The sequence below is a fragment of the Oncorhynchus masou genome, chromosome 17 (assembly GCF_036934945.1).
Source record: "Oncorhynchus masou masou isolate Uvic2021 chromosome 17, UVic_Omas_1.1, whole genome shotgun sequence".
Lineage (NCBI taxonomy): Eukaryota > Metazoa > Chordata > Actinopteri > Salmoniformes > Salmonidae > Oncorhynchus > Oncorhynchus masou.
Genome location: NC_088228.1, coordinates 1,381,325 through 1,401,597, shown reverse-complemented (window position 1 = coordinate 1,401,597; position 20,273 = coordinate 1,381,325). Strand labels below are relative to the sequence as shown.

General features: G+C 43.3%; 1 protein-coding gene across 1 annotated transcript in view; it reads right to left on the bottom strand.

Moving 5' to 3' along the window:
• Positions 1–1,994: 1,994 nt before the first annotated feature.
• The window catches only part of LOC135558074 (macrophage mannose receptor 1-like), a 94,983-nt gene continuing 76,704 nt past the window's right edge, over positions 1,995–20,273 (bottom strand). Inside the window, exons 20-28 of the mRNA XM_064991825.1 lie at positions 17,442–17,584; positions 17,108–17,216; positions 15,448–15,575; positions 13,459–13,503; positions 10,943–10,987; positions 9,097–9,132; positions 8,817–8,910; positions 8,449–8,681; positions 1,995–2,204 (exon numbers count right to left, since the gene is read on the bottom strand). Coding sequence (XP_064847897.1) covers positions 1,995–2,204; positions 8,449–8,681; positions 8,817–8,910; positions 9,097–9,132; positions 10,943–10,987; positions 13,459–13,503; positions 15,448–15,575; positions 17,108–17,216; positions 17,442–17,584 — 1,043 coding nt within the window. The remainder of the gene's footprint in view (positions 2,205–8,448; positions 8,682–8,816; positions 8,911–9,096; positions 9,133–10,942; positions 10,988–13,458; positions 13,504–15,447; positions 15,576–17,107; positions 17,217–17,441; positions 17,585–20,273) is intronic.

The window sequence follows — 20,273 nt, the reverse complement described above, 5'->3', positions numbered from 1 at the left end:
GTCTCACCTGGGGACTACTATCTCACTGGGGTAGGTACCTGTCTCACCTGGTGACTACTAACACACTGGGGTAGGTACCTGTCTCACCTGGTGACTACTAACACACTGGGGTAGGAGACCGTCTCACCTGGTGACCACTAATACACTGGGGTAGGAGACTGTCTCACCTGGTGACTACCAACACACTGGGGTAGGTACCTGTCTCACCTGGTGACTACTAACACACTGGGGTAGGTCCCTGTCTCACATGGTGACTACTAACACACTGGGGTAGGTACCTGTATCACCTGGTGACTACTATCACACTGGGGTAGATACCTGTCTCACCTGGTGACTAATAACACACTGGGGTAGGTACCTGTCTCACCTGGTGACTACTAACACACTGGGGTAGGTACTGTCTCACCTGGTGGGGTAGGTACCTGTCTCACCTGGTGACTACTAACACACTGGGGTAGGTACCTGTCTCAGCTCACATGGTGACTACTAACACACTGGGATAGGTACCTGTCTCACCTGGTGACTACTAACACACTGGGGTAGGTACCTGTCTCACCTGGTGACTACTAACACACTGGGGTAGGAGACTGTCTCACCTGGTGACTACTAACACACTGGGGTAGGTACCTGTCTCACCTGGGGACTACTAACACACTGGGGTAGGTACCTATCTCACCTGGTGACTACTAACACACTGGGGTAGGAGACTGTCTCACCTGTTGACTACTAATACACTGGGGTAGGAGACTGTCTCACCTGGTGACTACTAACACACTGGGGTAGGTACCTGTCTCACCTGGGGACTACTATCTCACTGGGGTAGGTACCTGTCTCACCTGGTGACTACTAACACACTGGGGTAGGTACCTGTCTCACCTGCTGACAACTAACACACTGGGGTAGGAGACCGTCTCACCTGGTGACCACTAATACACTGGGGTAGGAGACTGTCTCACCTGGTGACTACCAACACACTGGGGTAGGTCCCTGTCTCACATGGTGATTACTAACACACTGGGGTAGGTACCTGTCTCACCTGGTGACTACTAACATACTGGGGTAGGTACCTGTATCACCTGGTGACTACTATCACACTGGGGTAGGTACCTGTCTCACATGGTGACTACGAACACACTGGGGTAGTGACTGTCTCACCTGGTGACTACTAACACACTGGGGTAGGTACCTGTCTCACCTGGTGACTAATAACACACTGGGGTAGGTACCTGTCTCACCTGGTGACTGCTAACACACTGGGTGTAGGTACCTGTCTCACCTGGGGACTACTAACACACTGGGGTAGGTACCTGTCTCACCTGGTGACTACGAACACACTGGGGTAGGAGACTGTCTCACCTGGTGACTACTATCACACTGGGGTAGGTACCTGTCTCACCTGGTGACTAATAACACACTGGGGTAGGTACCTGCCTCACCTGGTGACTACTAACACACTGGGGTAGGTGACTGTCTCACCTGGTCACTACTATCACACTGGGGTAGGCACCTGTCTCTCATGGTGACTACTAACACACTGGGATAGGTACCTGTCTCACATGGTGACTATTAACACACTGGGGTAGGTACCTGTCTCAGATGGTGACTACTAACACACTGGGGTAGGTACCTGTATCACCTGGTGACTACTATCACACTGGGATAGGTACCTGTCTCACCTGGTGACTACTAACACACTGGGGTAGGTACCTGTCTCACCTGGTGACTAATAACACACTGGGGTAGGTACCTGTCTCACCTGGTGACTACTATCACACTGGGGTAGGTACCTGTCTCACCTGGTGACTGCTAACACACTGGGGTAGGTACCTGTCTCACCCCTGGGGACTACTAACACACTGGGGTAGGAGACTGTCTCACCTGGTGACTACTAACACACTGGGGTAGTAGACTGTCTCACCTGGTGACTACTAACACACTGGGGTAGGAGACTGTCTCACCTGGGAGCTACTAACACACTGGGGTAGGTACCTGTCTCACCTGGTGACTACTAACACAATGGGGTCAGTGACTGTCTTACCTGGGGACTGCTTACACACACTGGGGTAGGTGTGGTTACAAAGGGCTGTCTTCCAGGTGCCTTCTACATCCAGGTAGACACAGGGCCGGTCCCTGCTGGGCTCGTCTTTGGCCCACCGGTCCATGCTCAAGGGCCAGCCGTCCATCCACCTGAAGTAGCCTTGCGTCTGACAAAACAAACCACTTCAGCTGTAAGTCAGTAGGTAGAGCACGGCGCTCCCAACGTCACTCTCATGGGTTTGATTCCTGCTGGCACCGCCCTGACGATCTGAACTCCATGTTATATTACAGTACACTAGCCTTTCCTGACGATCTGAACACCATGTTATATTACAGTACACTAGCCTTTCCTGACGATCTGAACTCCATGTTATATTACAGTACACTAGCCTTTCCTGACGATCTGAACACCATGTTATATTACAGTACACTAGCCTTTCCTGGCGATCTGAAAACCATGTTATATTACAGTACACTAGCCTTTCCTGACGATCTGAACTCCATGTTATATATTACAGTACACTAGCCTTCCCTGACGATCTGAACACCATGTTATATTACATGTACACTAGCCTTTCCTGACGATCTGAACACCATGTTATATTACAGTACACTAGCCTTTCCTGACGATCTGAACACCATGTTATATTACAGTACACTAGCCTTTCCTGACGATCTGAACACCATGTTATATTACAGTACACTAGCCTTTCCTGACGATCTGAACACCGTTTTGTGGTTGAAACCCACACGTATCCCCTACAGCAGTCCCGTGACTTCTTCCAGATACTATAGTATTACTGATGTACCAACCAGTCTCTATTACCCCTAGGATAATATAGTATTACTATAACCAGTCTCTATCACCCCTCAGATACTATAGTATTACTACAACCAGTCTCTGTCACCCCTCAGATACTATAGTATTACTGATGTACCAACCAGTCTCTGTCACCCCTCAGATACTAGAGTATTACTGATGTACCAACCAGTCTCTATCACCCCTCAGACACTATAGTATTACTATGTACAACCAGTCTCTATCACCCCTCAGATACTATAGTATTACTGATGTACAACCAGTCTCTATCACCCCTCAGATACTATAGTATTACTGATGTACCAACCAGTCTCTATCACCCCTCAGATACTATAGTATTACTGATGTACCAACCAGTCTCTGTCACCCCTCAGATACTAGAGTATTACTGATGTACCAACCAGTCTCTATCACCCCTACAGATACTATAGTATTACTACAACCAGTCTCTATCACCCCTCAGATACTATAGTATTACTTACTTATGTACAACCAGTCTCTATCACCCCTCAGATACTATAGTATTACTGATGTACCAACCAGTCTCTATCACCCTCAGATACTATAGTATTACTGATGTACCAACCAGTCTCTATCACCCCTTAGATACTATAGTATTACTGATGTACCAACCAGTCTCTATCACCACTCAGATACTATAGTATTACTGATGTACCAACCAGTCTCTATCACCCCTCAGATACTATAGTATTACTGATGTACCAACCAGTCTCTATCACCCTCAGATACTATAGTATTACTGATGTACCAACCAGTCTCTATCACCCCTCAGATACTATAGTATTACTACAACCAGTCTCTATCACCCCTCAGATACTATAGTATTACTGATGTACCAACCAGTCTCTATCACCCCTCAGATACTATAGTATTACTGATGTACCAACCAGTCTCTATCACCCCTCAGATACTATAGTATTACTGATGTATCCAACCAGTCTCTATCACCCCTCAGATACTATAGTATTACTGATGTACCAACCAGTCTCTATCACCCCTCAGATACTATAGTATTACTGATGTACCAACCAGTCTCTATCACCCCTCAGATACTATAGTATTACTGATGTACCAACCAGTCTCTATCACTCCTCAGATACTATAGTATTACTGATACTACAACCAGTCTCTATCACCCCTCAGATACTATAGTATTACTATGTACCAACCAGTCTCTATCACCCTATAGTATTACTGATACTATAGTATTACTACAACCAGTCTCTATCACCCCTCAGATACTATAGTATTACTGATATACCAACCAGTCTCTATCACCCTCAGATACTATAGTATTACTACAACCAGTCTCTGTCACCCCTCAGATACTATAGTATTACTGATGTACCAACCAGTCTCTATCACCCTCAGATACTATAGTATTACTACAACCAGTCTCTATCACCCCTCAGATACTATAGTATTACTACAACCAGTCTCTGTCACCCCTCAGATACTATAGTATTACTGATGTACCAACCAGTCTCTATCACCCCTCAGATACTATAGTATTACTGATGTACCAACCAGTCTCTATCACCCTCAGATACTATAGTATTACTGATGTACCAACCAGTCTCTATCACCCCTCTCTAGATACTATAGTATTACTGATGTACCAACCACAACCAGTCTCTATCACCCCTCAGATACTATAGTATTACTGATGTACAACCAGTCTCTGTCACCCCTCAGATACTATAGTATTACTGATTACCAACCAGTCTCTATCACCCCTCAGATACTATAGTATTACTGATGTAACAACCAGTCTCTATCACCCCTCAGATACTATAGTATTACTGATGTACAACCAGTCTCTATCACCCCTCAGATACTATAGTATTACTGATGTACCAACCAGTCTCTATCACTCCTCAGATACTAGATACTATAGTATTACTACAACCAGTCTCTATCACCCCTCAGATACTATAGTATTACTGATGTACCAACCAGTCTCTATCACCCCTCAGATACTATAGTATTACTGATGTACCAACCAGTCTCTATCACCCCTCAGATACTATAGTATTACTGATGTACCAACCAGTCTCTATCACCCTCAGATCAGATACTATAGTATTACTGATGTACCAACCAGTCTCTATCACCCCTCAGATACTATAGTATTACTAATGTACCAACCAGTCTCTATCACCCCTCAGATACTATAGTATTACTACAACCAGTCTCTATCACCCCTCAGATACTATAGTATTACTTATGTACGAACCAGTCTCTGTCACCCCTCAGATACTATAGTATTACTACAACCAGTCTCTATCACCCCTCAGATACTATAGTATTACTGATGTACCAACCAGTCTCTATCACCCCTCAGATACTATAGTATTACTGATGTACCAACCAGTCTCTATCACCCCTCAGATACTATAGTATTACTGATTTACGAACCAGTCTCTATCACCCCTCAGATACTATAGTATTACTGATGTACCAACCAGTCTCTATCACCCCTCAGATACTATAGTATTACTGATGTACCAACCAGTCTCTATCACCCCTCAGATACTATAGTATTACTGATGTACCAACCAGTCTCTATCACCCCTCAGATACTATAGTATTACTGATGTACCAACCAGTCTCTATCACCCCTCAGATACTATAGTATCACCCCTATACTATAGTATTACTACAACCAGTCTCTATCACCCCTCAGATACTATAGTATTACTGATGATACAACCAGTCTCTATCACCCTCAGATACTATAGTATTACTGATGTACCAACCAGTCTCTATCACCCCTCAGATACTATAGTATTACTGATGTACCAACCAGTCTCTATCACCCCTCAGATACTATAGTATTACTGATGTACCAACCAGTACTCTATCACCCTCAGATACTATAGTATTACTGATGTACCAACCAGTCTCTATCACCCTCAGATACTATAGTATTACTATGTACCAACCAGTCTCTATCACCCCAGATCAGATACTATAGTATTACTGATGTACCAACCAGTCTCTATCACCCCTCAGATACTATAGTATTACTGATGTACCAACCAGTCTCTATCACCCCTCAGATACTATAGTATTACTGATGTACCACTCAGAACCAGTCTCTATCACCCCTCAGATACTATAGTATTACTACAAACCAGTCTCTATCACCCCTCAGATACTATAGTATTACTGATGTACCAACCAGTCTCTATCACCCTCAGATACTATAGTATTACTGATGTACCAACCAGTCTCTATCACCCTCAGATACTATAGTATTACTACCCCTCAGATACATTACCAGTCTCTATCACCCCTCAGATACTATAGTATTACTGATGTACAACCAGTCTCTATCACTCCTCAGATACTATAGTATTACTGATGTACCAACCAGTCTCTATCACCCCTCAGATACTATAGTATTACTGATGTATTACCAACCAGTCTCTATCACCCTCAGATACTATAGTATTACTGATGTACAACCAGTCTCTATCACCCCTCAGATACTATAGTATTACTGATGTACCAACCAGTCTCTATCACCCCTCAGATACTATAGTATTACTGATGTATTACCAACCAGTCTCTATCACCCTCAGATACTATAGTATTACTGATGTACCAACCAGTCTCTATCACCCCTCAGATACTATATCACCCCTCAGTATTACTGATGTACCAACCAGTCTCTATCACCCCTCAGATACTATAGTATTACTGATGTACCAACCAGTCTCTATCACCCCTCAGATACTATAGTATTACTGATGTACCAACCAGTCTCTATCACCCCTCAGATACTATAGTATTACTGATGTACCAACCAGTCTCTATCACCCCTCAGATACTATAGTATTACTGATGTACCAACCAGTCTCTATCACCCCTCAGATCAGATACTATAGTATTACTGATGTACCAACCAGTCTCTATCACCCCTCAGATACTATAGTATTACTACAACCAGTCTCTATCACCCCTCAGATACTATAGTATTACTGATGTACAACCAGTCTCTATCACCCCTCAGATACTATAGTATTACTGATGTACCAACCAGTCTCTATCACCCTCAGATACTATAGTATTACTACAACCAGTCTCTATCACCCTCAGATACTATAGTATTACTGATGTACCAACCAGTCTCTATCACCCCTCAGATACTATAGTATTACTGATGTACCAACCAGTCTCTAGATCAGATACTAGTATTACCCAACCAGTCTCTATCACCCCTCAGATACTATAAAGTATTACTGTATTACTGATGTACCAACCAGTCTCTATCACTCCTCAGATACTATAGTATTACTATGTACAACCAGTCTCTATCACCCCTCAGATACTATAGTATTACTGATCACCCCTCAGATACTAACCAGTCTCTACCCCTCAGATACCCAACCAGTCAGATACTATAGTATTACTGATGTACCAACCAGTCTCTATCACCCCTCAGATACTATAGTATTACTGATGTACAACCAGTCTCTATCACCCCTCAGATACTATAGTATTACTGATGTACAACCAGTCTCTATCACCCCTCAGATACTATAGTATTACTGATGTACCAACCAGTCTCTATCACCCCTCAGATACTATAGTATTACTACAACCAGTCTCTATCACCCCTCAGATACTATAGTATTACTGATGTACCAACCAGTCTCTATCAACCCCTCAGATACTATAGTATTACTGATGATACTATAGTATTACTGAACCAGTCTCTATCCCCCTCAGATACTATAGTATTACTGATGTACCAACCAGTCTCTATCCCCCTCAGATACTATAGTATTACTACAACCAGTCTCTATCCCCCTCAGATACTATAGTATTACTGATGTACCAACCAGTCTCTATCCCCCTCAGATACTATAGTATTACTGATGTACCAACCAGTCTCTATCCCCCCTCAGATACTATAGTATTACTGATGTACCAACCAGTCTCTATCCCCCCTCAGATACTATAGTATTACTACAACCAGTCTCTGTCACCCCTCAGATACTATAGTATTACTGATGTACCAACCAGTCTCTATCACCCCTCAGATACTATAGTATTACTGATGTACCAACCAGTCTCTATCACCCCTCAGATACTATAGTATTACTACAACCAGTCTCTATCCCCCCTCAGATACTATAGTATTACTACAACCAGTCTCTATCCCCCTCAGATACTATAGTATTACTGATGTACCAACCAGTCTCTATCCCCCTCAGATACTATAGTATTACTACAACCAGTCTCTATCCCCCCTCAGATACTATAGTATTACTGATGTACCAACCAGTCTCTATCCCCCCTCAGATACTATAGTATTACTACAACCAGTCTCTATCCCCCCTCAGATACTATAGTATTACTACAACCAGTCTCTATCACCCCTCAGATACTATAGTATTACTACAACCAGTCTCTATCCCCCTCAGATACTATAGTATTACTTGTTATCCATCATGTCTCGAGTATAGAAATGTTCAAAGTGTCACCCAGACTCCAACAGTACCAATAACCTGCCTGTTCTGAGGATTCCGTTGCACCTGAAGAGACAGCTGGTACTGTACCTCATTCCTATTGAGTCCAATCCACAGTGGTGTCTGCAGCTTCAGAGCCTGCAGCTCCAGGTAGGCTGCTGACAGTTCATCCAGGGTGCTCGCCAGCTGGCCCTCCTCAGCCTCACACTGCATCCGGGCTTCGGGCCATGTCCTGTTCTGGGGCAGCACCTTGTAGGAGTCGTTGGCCAGCTTCACCCAGCCTCTAGGTAATACTGTCGGTGTCGGGACTGGGATGCCTGAGTCTAGGAGGCCAGAGCAACACTTAGTCACATTACAACTCACAGGGCCGAGGATGGAGACAAAAAGGAGGAGGAAGAAGAGGATGAAGAGTAGGAGAGAGAAAGAAGGAGAGAGAGAGAAGAGGAGTCTTTTCTCACCAACTTTACGCTGACAGATGAAGCCATGTGTGTCGTTGCAGGACCTGATTTCCCATTTTCCCAAGACGGAGAAGGAACTGGCCATCACAATACACTGTGAGACAAAGATGATCAATATCGACAACATTCACAGTCAGACTTAATTCTCTCATTTAGTAGAGCTTTCAGCAAAATGTAAGTCTAGCACTTTAAATAAGACATTATTAATATGTTATTATATCCGATTTATAGTGTGTAATTCTCCTTTTGAATGGTGACAGTTCGTTTAAATTTATCTTACCCGACTAGCCTGAGAGGAAAGCACATCCATGTACCGCTACAATTAGAAAACAAAATGGTATACGTTAGTGGTATTTATTAAGAAATTGTTCTAGAGATAGAATAAGCAAAGTAAACGATGGGGATTCAGTCAATGTGTTTCAGTATAGTATGTAAACGATAGAGATTTAGTCAATGTGTTTCAGTATAGTATGTAAACGATAGGGATTTAGTCAATGTGTTTCAGTATAGTATGTAAACGATAGGGATTTAGTCAATGTGTTTCAGTATAGTATGTAAACGATAGGGATTTAGTCAATGTGTTTCAGTATAGTATGTATTTAAACATATGTACAGTAGGCCTGTCGGTGTGTATACAAAATGTTTAGCTGGTGAAAGTATACCCCTTGCAGAGTCTACACATTTTGCTGCCTTAAAATTACATCTAATTGTTTTTGTCAAAAGTGTTCAAGCACAGTACATTTGGTTGGAAATCTTTGATGGACAGCAATATTCAAACTTTGTTTCTGTTTTTTTAAGCAGATTAAAGTCAGAACTGAGACTGGGCCATTCACTCAACACCTATTGGAAAGCCATTCTGGTGTGTCTTTGGCATTCACATGTGTGTAATTAGGATTTCTTGTCCCTGGGATAGTTCAAGAATGTCTTGTCCCTGTGATAGTCCCAGGGCTTTTTGGTCCCTGTGATAGTCCCAGGCTTTCTTGTCCCTGGGATAGTCCCAGCCTTTCTTGTCCCTGGGATAGTCCCAGGCTTTCTTGTCCCTGGGATAGTCCCAGGCTTTCTTGTCCCTGTGATAGTCCCAGGGCTTTCTTGTCCCTGGGATAGTCCCAGGGTGTCTTGTCCCTGGATAGTCCCAGACTATCTTGTCCCTGGGATAGTCCCAGACTATCTTGTCCCTGGGATAGTCCCAGACTATCTTGTCCCTGGGATAGTCCCAGGCTTTCTTGTCCCTGGATAGTCCCAAGCTTTTTGGTCCCTGGGATAGTCCCAGGGTGTCTTGTCCCTGGGAAAGTCGCAGGGTTTCTTGTCCCTGGGAAAGTCCCAGGCTTTCTTGTCCCTGGATAGTCCCAGACTATCTTGTCCCTGGGATAGTCCCAGGCTTTCTTGTCCCTGGATAGTCCCAAGCTTTTTGGTCCCTGGGATAGTCCCAGGGTGTCTTGTCCCTGGGAAAGTCCCAGGGTTTCTTGTCCCTGGGAAAGTCCCAGGGTTTCTTGTCCCTGGATAGTCCCAGGCTTTTTGGTCCCTGGGATAGTCCCAGGGTTTCTTGTCCCTGGGAAAGTCCCAGGGTATCTTGTCCCTGGGAAAGTTCCAGGGTTTCTTGTCTCAGGGATAGTCCCAGGGTTTCTTGTCCCTGGATAGTCCCAGGGTTTCTTGTCCCTGAATAGTCCCAGAGTTTTCAGAAGACAGAGGTAATCTTTCCTTTTCTTTTTTACCTGGCCTCTGCTCATGGCACGTATTTTGATCCCGACACCTTCCCCAAAGAGGCATTGACAAAGTATGAACTCTGGGTGTTTCCAACCAGTATGAACTCTGGGGTGTTTCCAACCAGTATGAACTCTGGGGTGTTTCCAACCAGTATGAACTCTGGGGTGTTTCCAACCAGTATGAACTCTGGGGTGTTTCCACCAAGTATGATCTCTGGGGTGTGAAGACACAATCAATACATTCTTTCACTTTGAATATGTGGAATAGGTTTGTGTAGATCTGTCAGAAAAAAACATAACTTAATTCCTTTTTTACTTCATTTTAAGGCAGCAAAATGTGAAAACCGTGCAACGCGTGTATAGATTTTCACTAGGTCCTGTGTGTGTATGTCTGTGTTTACTTCAAATTTGAAGGGACTTTACCTGACTATAGTGATGCAATCGCGATGGGATCATCTGCGACAGTCTCTACAATTAAGAAACAAAATATTACATATTAGGGGTATTAATTAAGAAACTTTATTGGTTTAGGGATAAAATTAGCAAATTAAACTCAAAGTAAACTCAAAGTAAACTAACACATCATGTCCAGAGTGCCACAGTGTTCCAGGCTGTAATGTATGTGTATATTATGTAAAATGTTATCTCAATTTTCACCACTGAGCAAATTTAAGGTCTGCTGAGCACAAACTTGAAAGTTGTGAAAATTCTGTGCAATGTTCAGCACACGTTTACTGTGAACACTGAGGCTGTACCCACTTTAAGTTATTTTTACTGTGAACACTGAGGCTGTACCTGCTGTAAGTTATAGTTTTACTGTGAACACTGAGGCTGTACCTGCTTTAACTTACAGTTTTAACAGTGGACAAGTAGGCTAATGTGGCTATTTGATCATAATGTAGGCCTACCAGACAGGCCTACCATCAAAAACGATGGAGAAAATGCATCTCATAACATTTTAACATGGAAATAGCTGTTCTATCATTCAGTCTACAGTAGCAGCCAATGTGTGGTGTTCAATTATAGGCCTACATTCCATGAGACTTTTGAAAACACATGCAGGGCTTGACATTCACCTGTTTATCCAAATTTGGTTGGAAATCTTTGATGGAGAAGCAATATTCAAACTTTGTTTCTGGTTTTTAAGCAGATTAAAGTCAGGACTGAGACTGTACCATTCAGGAGCACTGAACACCTATTGGAATGCCATTCTGGTGTGTCTTTGGCATTCAAATGTGTGTAAATAGTCTTTCTTGTCCCAGGGATTCTTGTCCCTGGATAGTCCCAGGGTTTCTTGTCCCAGGGATAGTCCCAGGGTTTCTTGTCCCTGGGATAGTCCCAGGGTATCTTGTCCCAGGGATAGTCCCAGGGTTTCTTGTCCCTGGGATAGTCCCAGGGTTTCTTGTCCCTGGGATAGTCCCAGGGTTTCTTGTCCCAGGGATAGTCCCAGGGTATCTTGTCCCTGGATAGTCCCAGGGTTTCTTGTCCCTGGATAGTCCCAGGGTATCTTGTCCCTGGGATAGTCCCAGGGTATCTTGTCCCTGGGATAGTCCCAGGGTATCTTGTCCCTGGATAGTCCCAGGGTATCTTGTCCCTTGTCCCTTGTCCCTGGGATAGTCCCAGGGTATCTTGTCCATGGGATAGTCCCAGGGTTTCTTGTCCCAGGGATAGTCCCAGGCTTTCTTGTCCCTGGGATAGTCCCAGGGTTTCTTGTCCCTGGGATAGTCCCAGGGTTTCTTGTACCTGGGATAGTCCCAGAGTTTTCAGAAGACAGAGGTAAGCTTTCCTTTCCTTTTTTACCTGGCCTCTGCTCATGGCACGTCTTTTGATCCTGACACCTTCCCCAAATAGGCATCGACCAAGTATGAACTCTGGGGTGTTTCCACCAAGTATGAACTCTGGGTTGTTTCCAACCAGTATGAACTCTGGGGTGTTTCCAACCAGTATGAACTCTGGGGTGTTTCCACCAAGTATGAACTCTGGAGTGTTTCCAACCAGTATGAACTCTGGGGTGTTTCCACCAAGTATGAACTCTGGGGTGTTTCCAACCAGTATGAACTCTGGGGTGTTTCCAACCAGAATGAACTCTGGGGTGTTTCCAACCAGTATGAACTCTGGGTGTTTCCAACCAGTATGAACTCTGGGGTGTTTCCACCAAGTATGAACTCTGGGGTGTTTCCACCAAGTATGAACTCTGGGGTGTTTCCAACCAGTATGAACTCTGGGGTGTTTCCAACCAGTATGAACTCTGGGGTGTTTCCACCAAGTTTCCAACTCTGGGTGTATGAACTCTGGGGTGTTTCCAACCAGTATGAACTCTGGGTTGTTTCCAACCAGTATGAACTCTGGGTGTTTCCAACCAGTATGATCTCTGGGGTGTTTCCACCAAGTATGATCTCTGGGGTGTTTCCACCAAGTATGAACTCTGGGGTGTTTCCACCAAGTATGAACTCTGGGGTGTTTCCAACCAGTATGAACTCTGGGGTGTTTCCAACCAGTATGAACTCTGGGTGTTTCCAACAAGTATGAACTCTGGGGTGTTTCCAACCAGTATGAACTCTGGGGTGTTTCCAACCAAGTATGAACTCTGGGTGTTTCCAACCAGTATGAACTCTGGGGTGTTTCCAACCAAGTATGAACTCTGGTGTGTGAAGACATATACAATCAAAGCAACATAATCTTTTTTAAATGTTTTATTTATTATTATTATTATTTTTATTCTAAAACTTTCTTTCACTTTGAATTTTGCTGCCTAAAAGGTAAGTAATTAATTATATGTTTTTGCCTACTTGGTTTGTGTAGATATGTAGGCAAAAACATATAATTAATTACTTACCTTTTAGGCAGCAAAATATGAAGACTTTGCAAAGCGGGTGGAGACGTTCACTAGGTCCTGTGTGTGTATGTCTGTGTTTATTTAAAGTTTGAAGGGACTTTACCTGACTATAGTGATGCAATCGCGATGGGATCATCTGCGACAGTCTCTACAATTAAGAAACAAAATATTACATATTAGGGGTATTAATTAAGAAACTTTATTGGTTTAGGGATAAAATTAGCAAAGTAAACTCAAAGTAAACTAACACATCATGTCCAGAGTGCCACAGTGTTCCAGGCTGTAATGTATGTGTATATTATGTAAAATGTTATCTCAATTTTCACCACTGAGCAAATTTAAGGTCTGCTGAGCACAAACTTGAAAGTTGTGAAAATTCTGTGCAACGTCCAGCGTACTGTGAACACTGAGGCAGTACCTGCTTTAAGTTAGTTTTACTGTGAACACTGAGGCAGTACCTGCTTTAAGTTAGTTTTACTGTGAACACTGAGGCAGTACCTGCTTTAAGTTAGTTTTACTGTAAACACTGAGGCAGTACCTGCTTTAAGTTAGTTTTACTGTGAACACTGAGGCAGTACCTGCTTTAAGTTAGTTTTACTGTGAACACTGAGGCTGTACCTGCTTTAAGTTAGTTTTACTGTGAACACTGAGGCAGTACCTGCTTTAAGTTAGTTTTACTGTGAACACTGAGGCAGTACCTGCTTTAAGTTAGTTTTACTGTAAACACTGAGGCAGTACCTGCTGTAAGGTATAGTTTTAACAGTGGTCGAGTAGGCAACTGTGGCTATTTGATCATAATGTAGGTCTACCAGAGTTGACCTACCATTAAAAATAATGGTGAAAATGCATCCCATAAAATGTAACATGGAAATAGATGTTCTATCATTTGAACTAGTTTGCGTGTGTATTATAAAGACTGGGTTTGTATTGTGGACTTCAGAACGTTCTCGTGAATAAACTGTACTAGCCTTTTGCATAAGCTGAGTCTAATTATGATTAAACCCATGGGGACTGGTCAAAGCTATTGATTGTTTATCATTGGAATTGAAAATTGTTGAACAGACAGTAATAGGGGTTGCAAAAATGATGACGGATAATTTGAGGAAGATTCAGGGTCCAGATTTTCCAACCCAGCTGATCTGTAGGGGTCCAAATTTTGCAGCTCTTTCAGAACATCAGCTGCCTGGATGAAGGAGAAGGGGGGGGGGCAATTTGCTTTAGGGGGTGCTGAGCTGTTGACCGGGGTAGGGGTAGCCAGGCGGAAAGCATAGAGAGGTTCTTCTTAAAATTGTTGACTAGAAAGTAACTATAACTGGGCTAATAACTAGCTAACTAGCAAAACATACACAGGTGGCTACATGTAGCTCTCACTTTGATCTCAGAACAAGATCTACTCCCGACCGCTGTACTGTAGCCTGAACGCAGTGAACGGCAGGGATCCATATATGGCAATGGCTATTTGCATATAGGCCTACTGCAGCTCTGATTGGTAATGGGGCACCGGTCTGTGTAGAGTACAGACTGAGTCCTGCCTGTCATAGAATCCTACTCCAATGTACTCTGCCGACAAGAAAGTATTGCACAGTTAGTTTGCATACTAAGTCTTGCACCGTTAGTTTGCATACTAAGTCTTGCACAGTTAGTTTGCATACTAAGTCTTGCACAGTTAGTTTGCATACTAAGTCTTGCACAGTTAGTTTGCATACTAAGTCTTGCACCGTTAGTTTGCATACTAAGTCTTGCACAGTTAGTTTGCATACTAAGTCTTGCACCGTTAGTTTGCATACTAAGTCTTGCACAGTTAGTTTTGTGTCGGTATGTTACATAAAAATGGTCTAACATTGCGCTGATTCGATCCCAATTCCATCAGCTTAACATTGTTACCTGAAGGGAAAACTAGAGAAAGGTGAGTGAAGGTCAATCTCGTGCTTCTCTGCAGTTTAGGCGGGAACATTGATGATGTCTTATGTGAATGTTTTGTTTATGTTTAAATGTCTGGTTGGCCGTCATGTCTATGACCAGCTGTGGTATATTGGCCATGGAAAACAACCCTCGGTCCTCATTGCTGAGGTAAATATGTGTACATGCGTACCTTAATGAAATCCAAGTTTAAGTATTTGACTGCCTGGCCATCGGTCCAGACAAATGCGTCCCGGTTTAAGTTACTCAGTCCAATCCACAGGTCAGTAGCACCAGAAGTCATCTGGGTCGTCAGAAACACTGCAACCATAGAGATAGATAGAGGACTCATCTTTATATCTGTGGCATTATAGAGTCTGTGACAGAATGGGTAGCTCCATAGAGATAGATAGAGGACTCATCCTTATATCTGTTCCATTATAGCATCTGTGACAGCATGGGTAGCTCCATAGAGATAGATAGAGGACTCATCCTTATATCTGTTCCATTATAGCATCTGTGACAGCATGGGTAGCTCCATAGAGATAGATAGAGGACTCATCCTTATATCTGTTCCATTATAGCATCTGTGACAGCATGAGCAGCTCCGTTGAAGCTGCAACCCATAGGAATCCCCAACCAGTTGACTACTTAAAAATGGTGGATGATGCAATGTCTAATAACAATGGCAATGTCAAAGATAAAATGGGTTATATCCATGATGAGTCCTCTGTCTCTATGGGCAGCACAACAACAGGGTTATCTCCATTTTAAAGTGGTACATTTTCTTATTCATTGACAAACCATAGGTAACCAAATTTGATGAAAACAATGTGGCAATCATTGGCTGATTTCTCTAAACCCATAGAAATCCCCACCCAGTTGACTACTTTAAAATGGTGGAATCCCTCAATCCATCCAGAGCCCTCTATCTCTATTGCTACAACCCACAGGAGAGAGAGTTGGTCAGGAGAGAACAGGATGGATCATCACTGACTGACTGACATGTGGCTGATGGTCCTGTCATTTCCATCTGTAAAACAAGATGCTACTGACACTAATAGTAGCATCCATGGGATGTTTATGTGCATGACTGTCTGTAAAATGTCACTTGATCAGCTGATCAGTTTAGGGTCAGTCGCGTTGTCTGTGGGTGTCAAATACCTGCCTGTCTGAGAGAAGATGACCGTTCATTCAGTATATATATATTTTGCTGTGGTGTAAAGTATTTTAAGTACTTACGTAGTTTGGGGGAATCTGTACTTTGCTATTTATATTTTTGACAACTTTTCCTTCACTACATTCCTAAAGAAAATAATGAACTTTTCACTCCATACATTTTTCCTGACACTCCAAAGTACTTTTTACATTCAGGAAAATGGTCAATTCAAGAGTCCCTGGTCCTACTGTCTCTCTGTTGAGTTTGTAAATTATGTCTGAGTGTTGGAGCGTGCCCCTGGGTATCCATTCATTTAAAAAACTGGAAAATCGTGCTGTCTTGTTTGCTTAATATAAGTCATTTAAAATTATTTATACTTTTACTTTTGAAACTATATAGTATATTTATATTTAGTATATTTAAAAAAACAAATATTTTTAGACTTTTACTCAAGTATAATTTTACTGGGTGACTGAATTTAACTGGAGTCATTTTCTATTAACGCATCTTTACTTTTACTCCAGTATAAAATGGGTACTTTTTCACCACTGATTTGTTTTGAAAGTATGTTGTATGTTTTAGGATCAATAGAGGTGATAGGTAGGAGAAAGAGCTATGGTCTTACATGTACTCCAGAGGGAGTGTCTTAGACCGCCACAGACGAGGGGTCATTTACAGGTTAAAATAATCTCACCTTGCTCCCGCCTACTGGCGATGGACGCCAGGTTAGCTCCCATGGATTGGCAGTACGATCTGGCCTCGAGCCAGGAACAAGGCACCCGGTATCCAATCAATTTGTAGCACTATAATCAAATCAATAAGCAATAAATCAGGTTGATTCAAATTGATTGATTATAGGCAAACACTTTGAGTTAGACTTTCATTCTCAAAGCCTGTTGTAAATCTGTATTGTCTGTTTTCACGTGAAAGACATTCAACATATTATTATTACATAATCATTATTTTAACACTCTTCCTGTGTAACCTTTGACCTCTGACCTTAGGATCCATTCTCTCCTCTTACTGACCTTAGACTGGTAGCGGACCCATTCCGGGGGGCAGCCTCCTGTGGGGGGGGCAGTAGGGGGCACGGTGCTGTTCACTGGGGGGGAACCACTCCTCTCACAGATGGACCTCATTTGAGTGCCACAGTTATAGTCATGCCAGAAACCTGGAGACACAGACACATAGTTACAGTCATGCCAGAAACCTGGAGACACAAACACATAGTTATAGTCATGCCAGAAACCTGGAGACACAGACACATAGTTACAGTCATGCAAGAAACCTGGAGACACATAGTTATAGTCATGCCAGAAACCTGGAGACACATAGTTATAGTCATGCCAGAAACCTGGAGACACATAGTTATAGTCATGCCAGAAACCTGGAGACACACAGTTATAGTCCTGGAGACACATAGTTATAGTCATGCCAGAAACCTGAGACACATAGTTATAGTCATGCCAGAAACCTGGAGACACAGACACATAGTTATAGTCATGCCAGAAACCTGGAGACACAGAGTTATAGTCATGAGAAACCTGGAGACACATAGTTATAGTCATGTCAGAAACCTGGAGACACATAGTTATAGTCATGTCAGAAACCTGGAGACACATAGTTATAGTCATGCCAGAAACCTGGAGACACATAGTTATAGTCATGTCAGAAACCTGGAGACACAGACACATAGTTATAGTCATGCCAGAAACCTGGAGACACATAGTTATAGTCATGTCAGAAACCTGGAGACACAGACACATAGTTATAGTCATGCCAGAAACCTGGAGACACATAGTTATAGTCATGCCAGAAACCTGGAGACACATAGTTATAGTCATGCCAGAAACCTGGAGACACAGACACATAGTTATAGTCATGTCAGAAACCTGAAGACACATAGTTATAGTCATGTCAGAAACCTGGAGACACATAGTTATAGTCATGTCAGAAACCTGGAGACACATAGTTATAGTCATGCCAGAAACCTGGAGACACATAGTTATAGTCATGCCAGAAACCTGGAGACACATAGTTATAGTCATGCCAGAAACCTGGAGACACATAGTTATAGTCATGCCAGAAACCTGGAGACACAGACACATAGTTATAGTCATGCCAGAAACCTGGAGACACAAACACATAGTTATAGTCATGCCAGAAACCTGGAGACACAAACACATAGTTATAGTCATGCCAGAAACCTGGAGACACATAGTTATAGTCATGCCAGAAACCTGGAGACACATAGTTACAGTCATGCCAGAAACCTGGAGACACAAACACATAGTTATAGTCATGCCAGAAACCTGGAGACACAGACACATAGTTATAGTCATGCCAGAAACCTGGAGACACATAGTTATAGTCATGCCAGAAACCTGAAGACACATAGTTATAGTCATGTCAGAAACCTGGAGACACATAGTTATAGTCATGTCAGAAACCTGGAGACACATAGTTATAGTCATGTCAGAAACCTGGAGACACATAGTTATAGTCATGTCAGAAACCTGGAGACACATAGTTATAGTCATGCCAGAAACCTGGAGACACAAACACATAGTTATTGTCAGGATTTGGCCAGGGTTGTTCCGGGTTTTTGTCAGTAGATGTCCCCATTGTGCTTTTTGTCCCTGTGTTTTTCCCTTGATCCCCATTATTGTGTCTCGTTTCACCTGTGTCTCGTTTCCCCTGATTGTATTTAAACCCTTTGTTTCCCTCAGTTCTGTGCTCTGTGTTTGTATGTTAGCACCCTGCCCTAGTGTTCTGTGTGCTCTTGTCGATTCCGGGTGAAGTTCTTGTGGTATTCTGTTTTTTGTTTTTGTTTATTTTTTGTTTAGTTTCTTTTGAGGTCTTTTGTGTTTTTCCTACCACCTTTTGGATTTGCCATTTTTTGTATTTTAGGATTTTTCTTTATTAAATACACCGTCTTAAGTACTGCTGTGTCTGCCTCATCTTCTGGGTTCTGCTGACTATTCGTGGCTCAGTTGGTTAAGTGACTGTTTCTCACTCCGGAGACCCAGGTTCGAAACCGGGTCCTGACAGAAACACAGAGCCAAAATGAACCCAGAGGCAGCCAGTTCCCAGGACCTTTTTGCCACGCTGTCCCACCACCAGGAGACTGTCCAACGCCACGAAGCCGCCCTGGTTCAGCAAGAGGCCTTAATGGCTAGACATTCTCATCTTCTGTCGGAGATGCTGACTTCCATAAAGCAGATATCTGATCGACTTACCCCGGCAACGGTTCCCGTCCCAGTACCTCAGGTTCACGTACCCATGGCACTTAACCCCCTGGCTGAACCTCGTCTTCCACCTCCCCAACGGTTCTCAGGTGATCCAAGTGCTTGTAAAGGCTTTCTCACTCAATGTTCTCTCTCCTTTGAGCTGCAACCTTCGTCGTTTCCCACCGACCGGTCTAAGATCGCATATATCATTACCCTGCTGTCGGAAAAAGCCCTGGCCTGGGCTACTGCTGTGTGGGATGCCCATAGTTCCTGCTGTGCCAGCTACTCTGCCTTTGCTGAGGAATTCAAACGAGTGTTTCAAGGCCCAAGCAGTGGTTCTGACTCAGCCAAACAGCTCCTGACTCTCCATCAAGGTTGGCGCAGCGTGACGGACTATGCCATCCAGTTCCGCACGGTGGCAGCAGCGAGTGGCTGGAACAACGAGGCGCTCACGGTGTGCTTTCTGAAAGGCCTTTCCGACACTATCCAAGATGAACTGGCCACTCGGGAACCACCGGACAATCTCGAGTCCCTGATCAAGTTGGCCTCACGCATTGACCAGCGTCTGAGAGAGAGAGAACTCAACCGTAGACCTCTAGCCCCTATCAGTCCCAGCTCCGAGTCCCCACC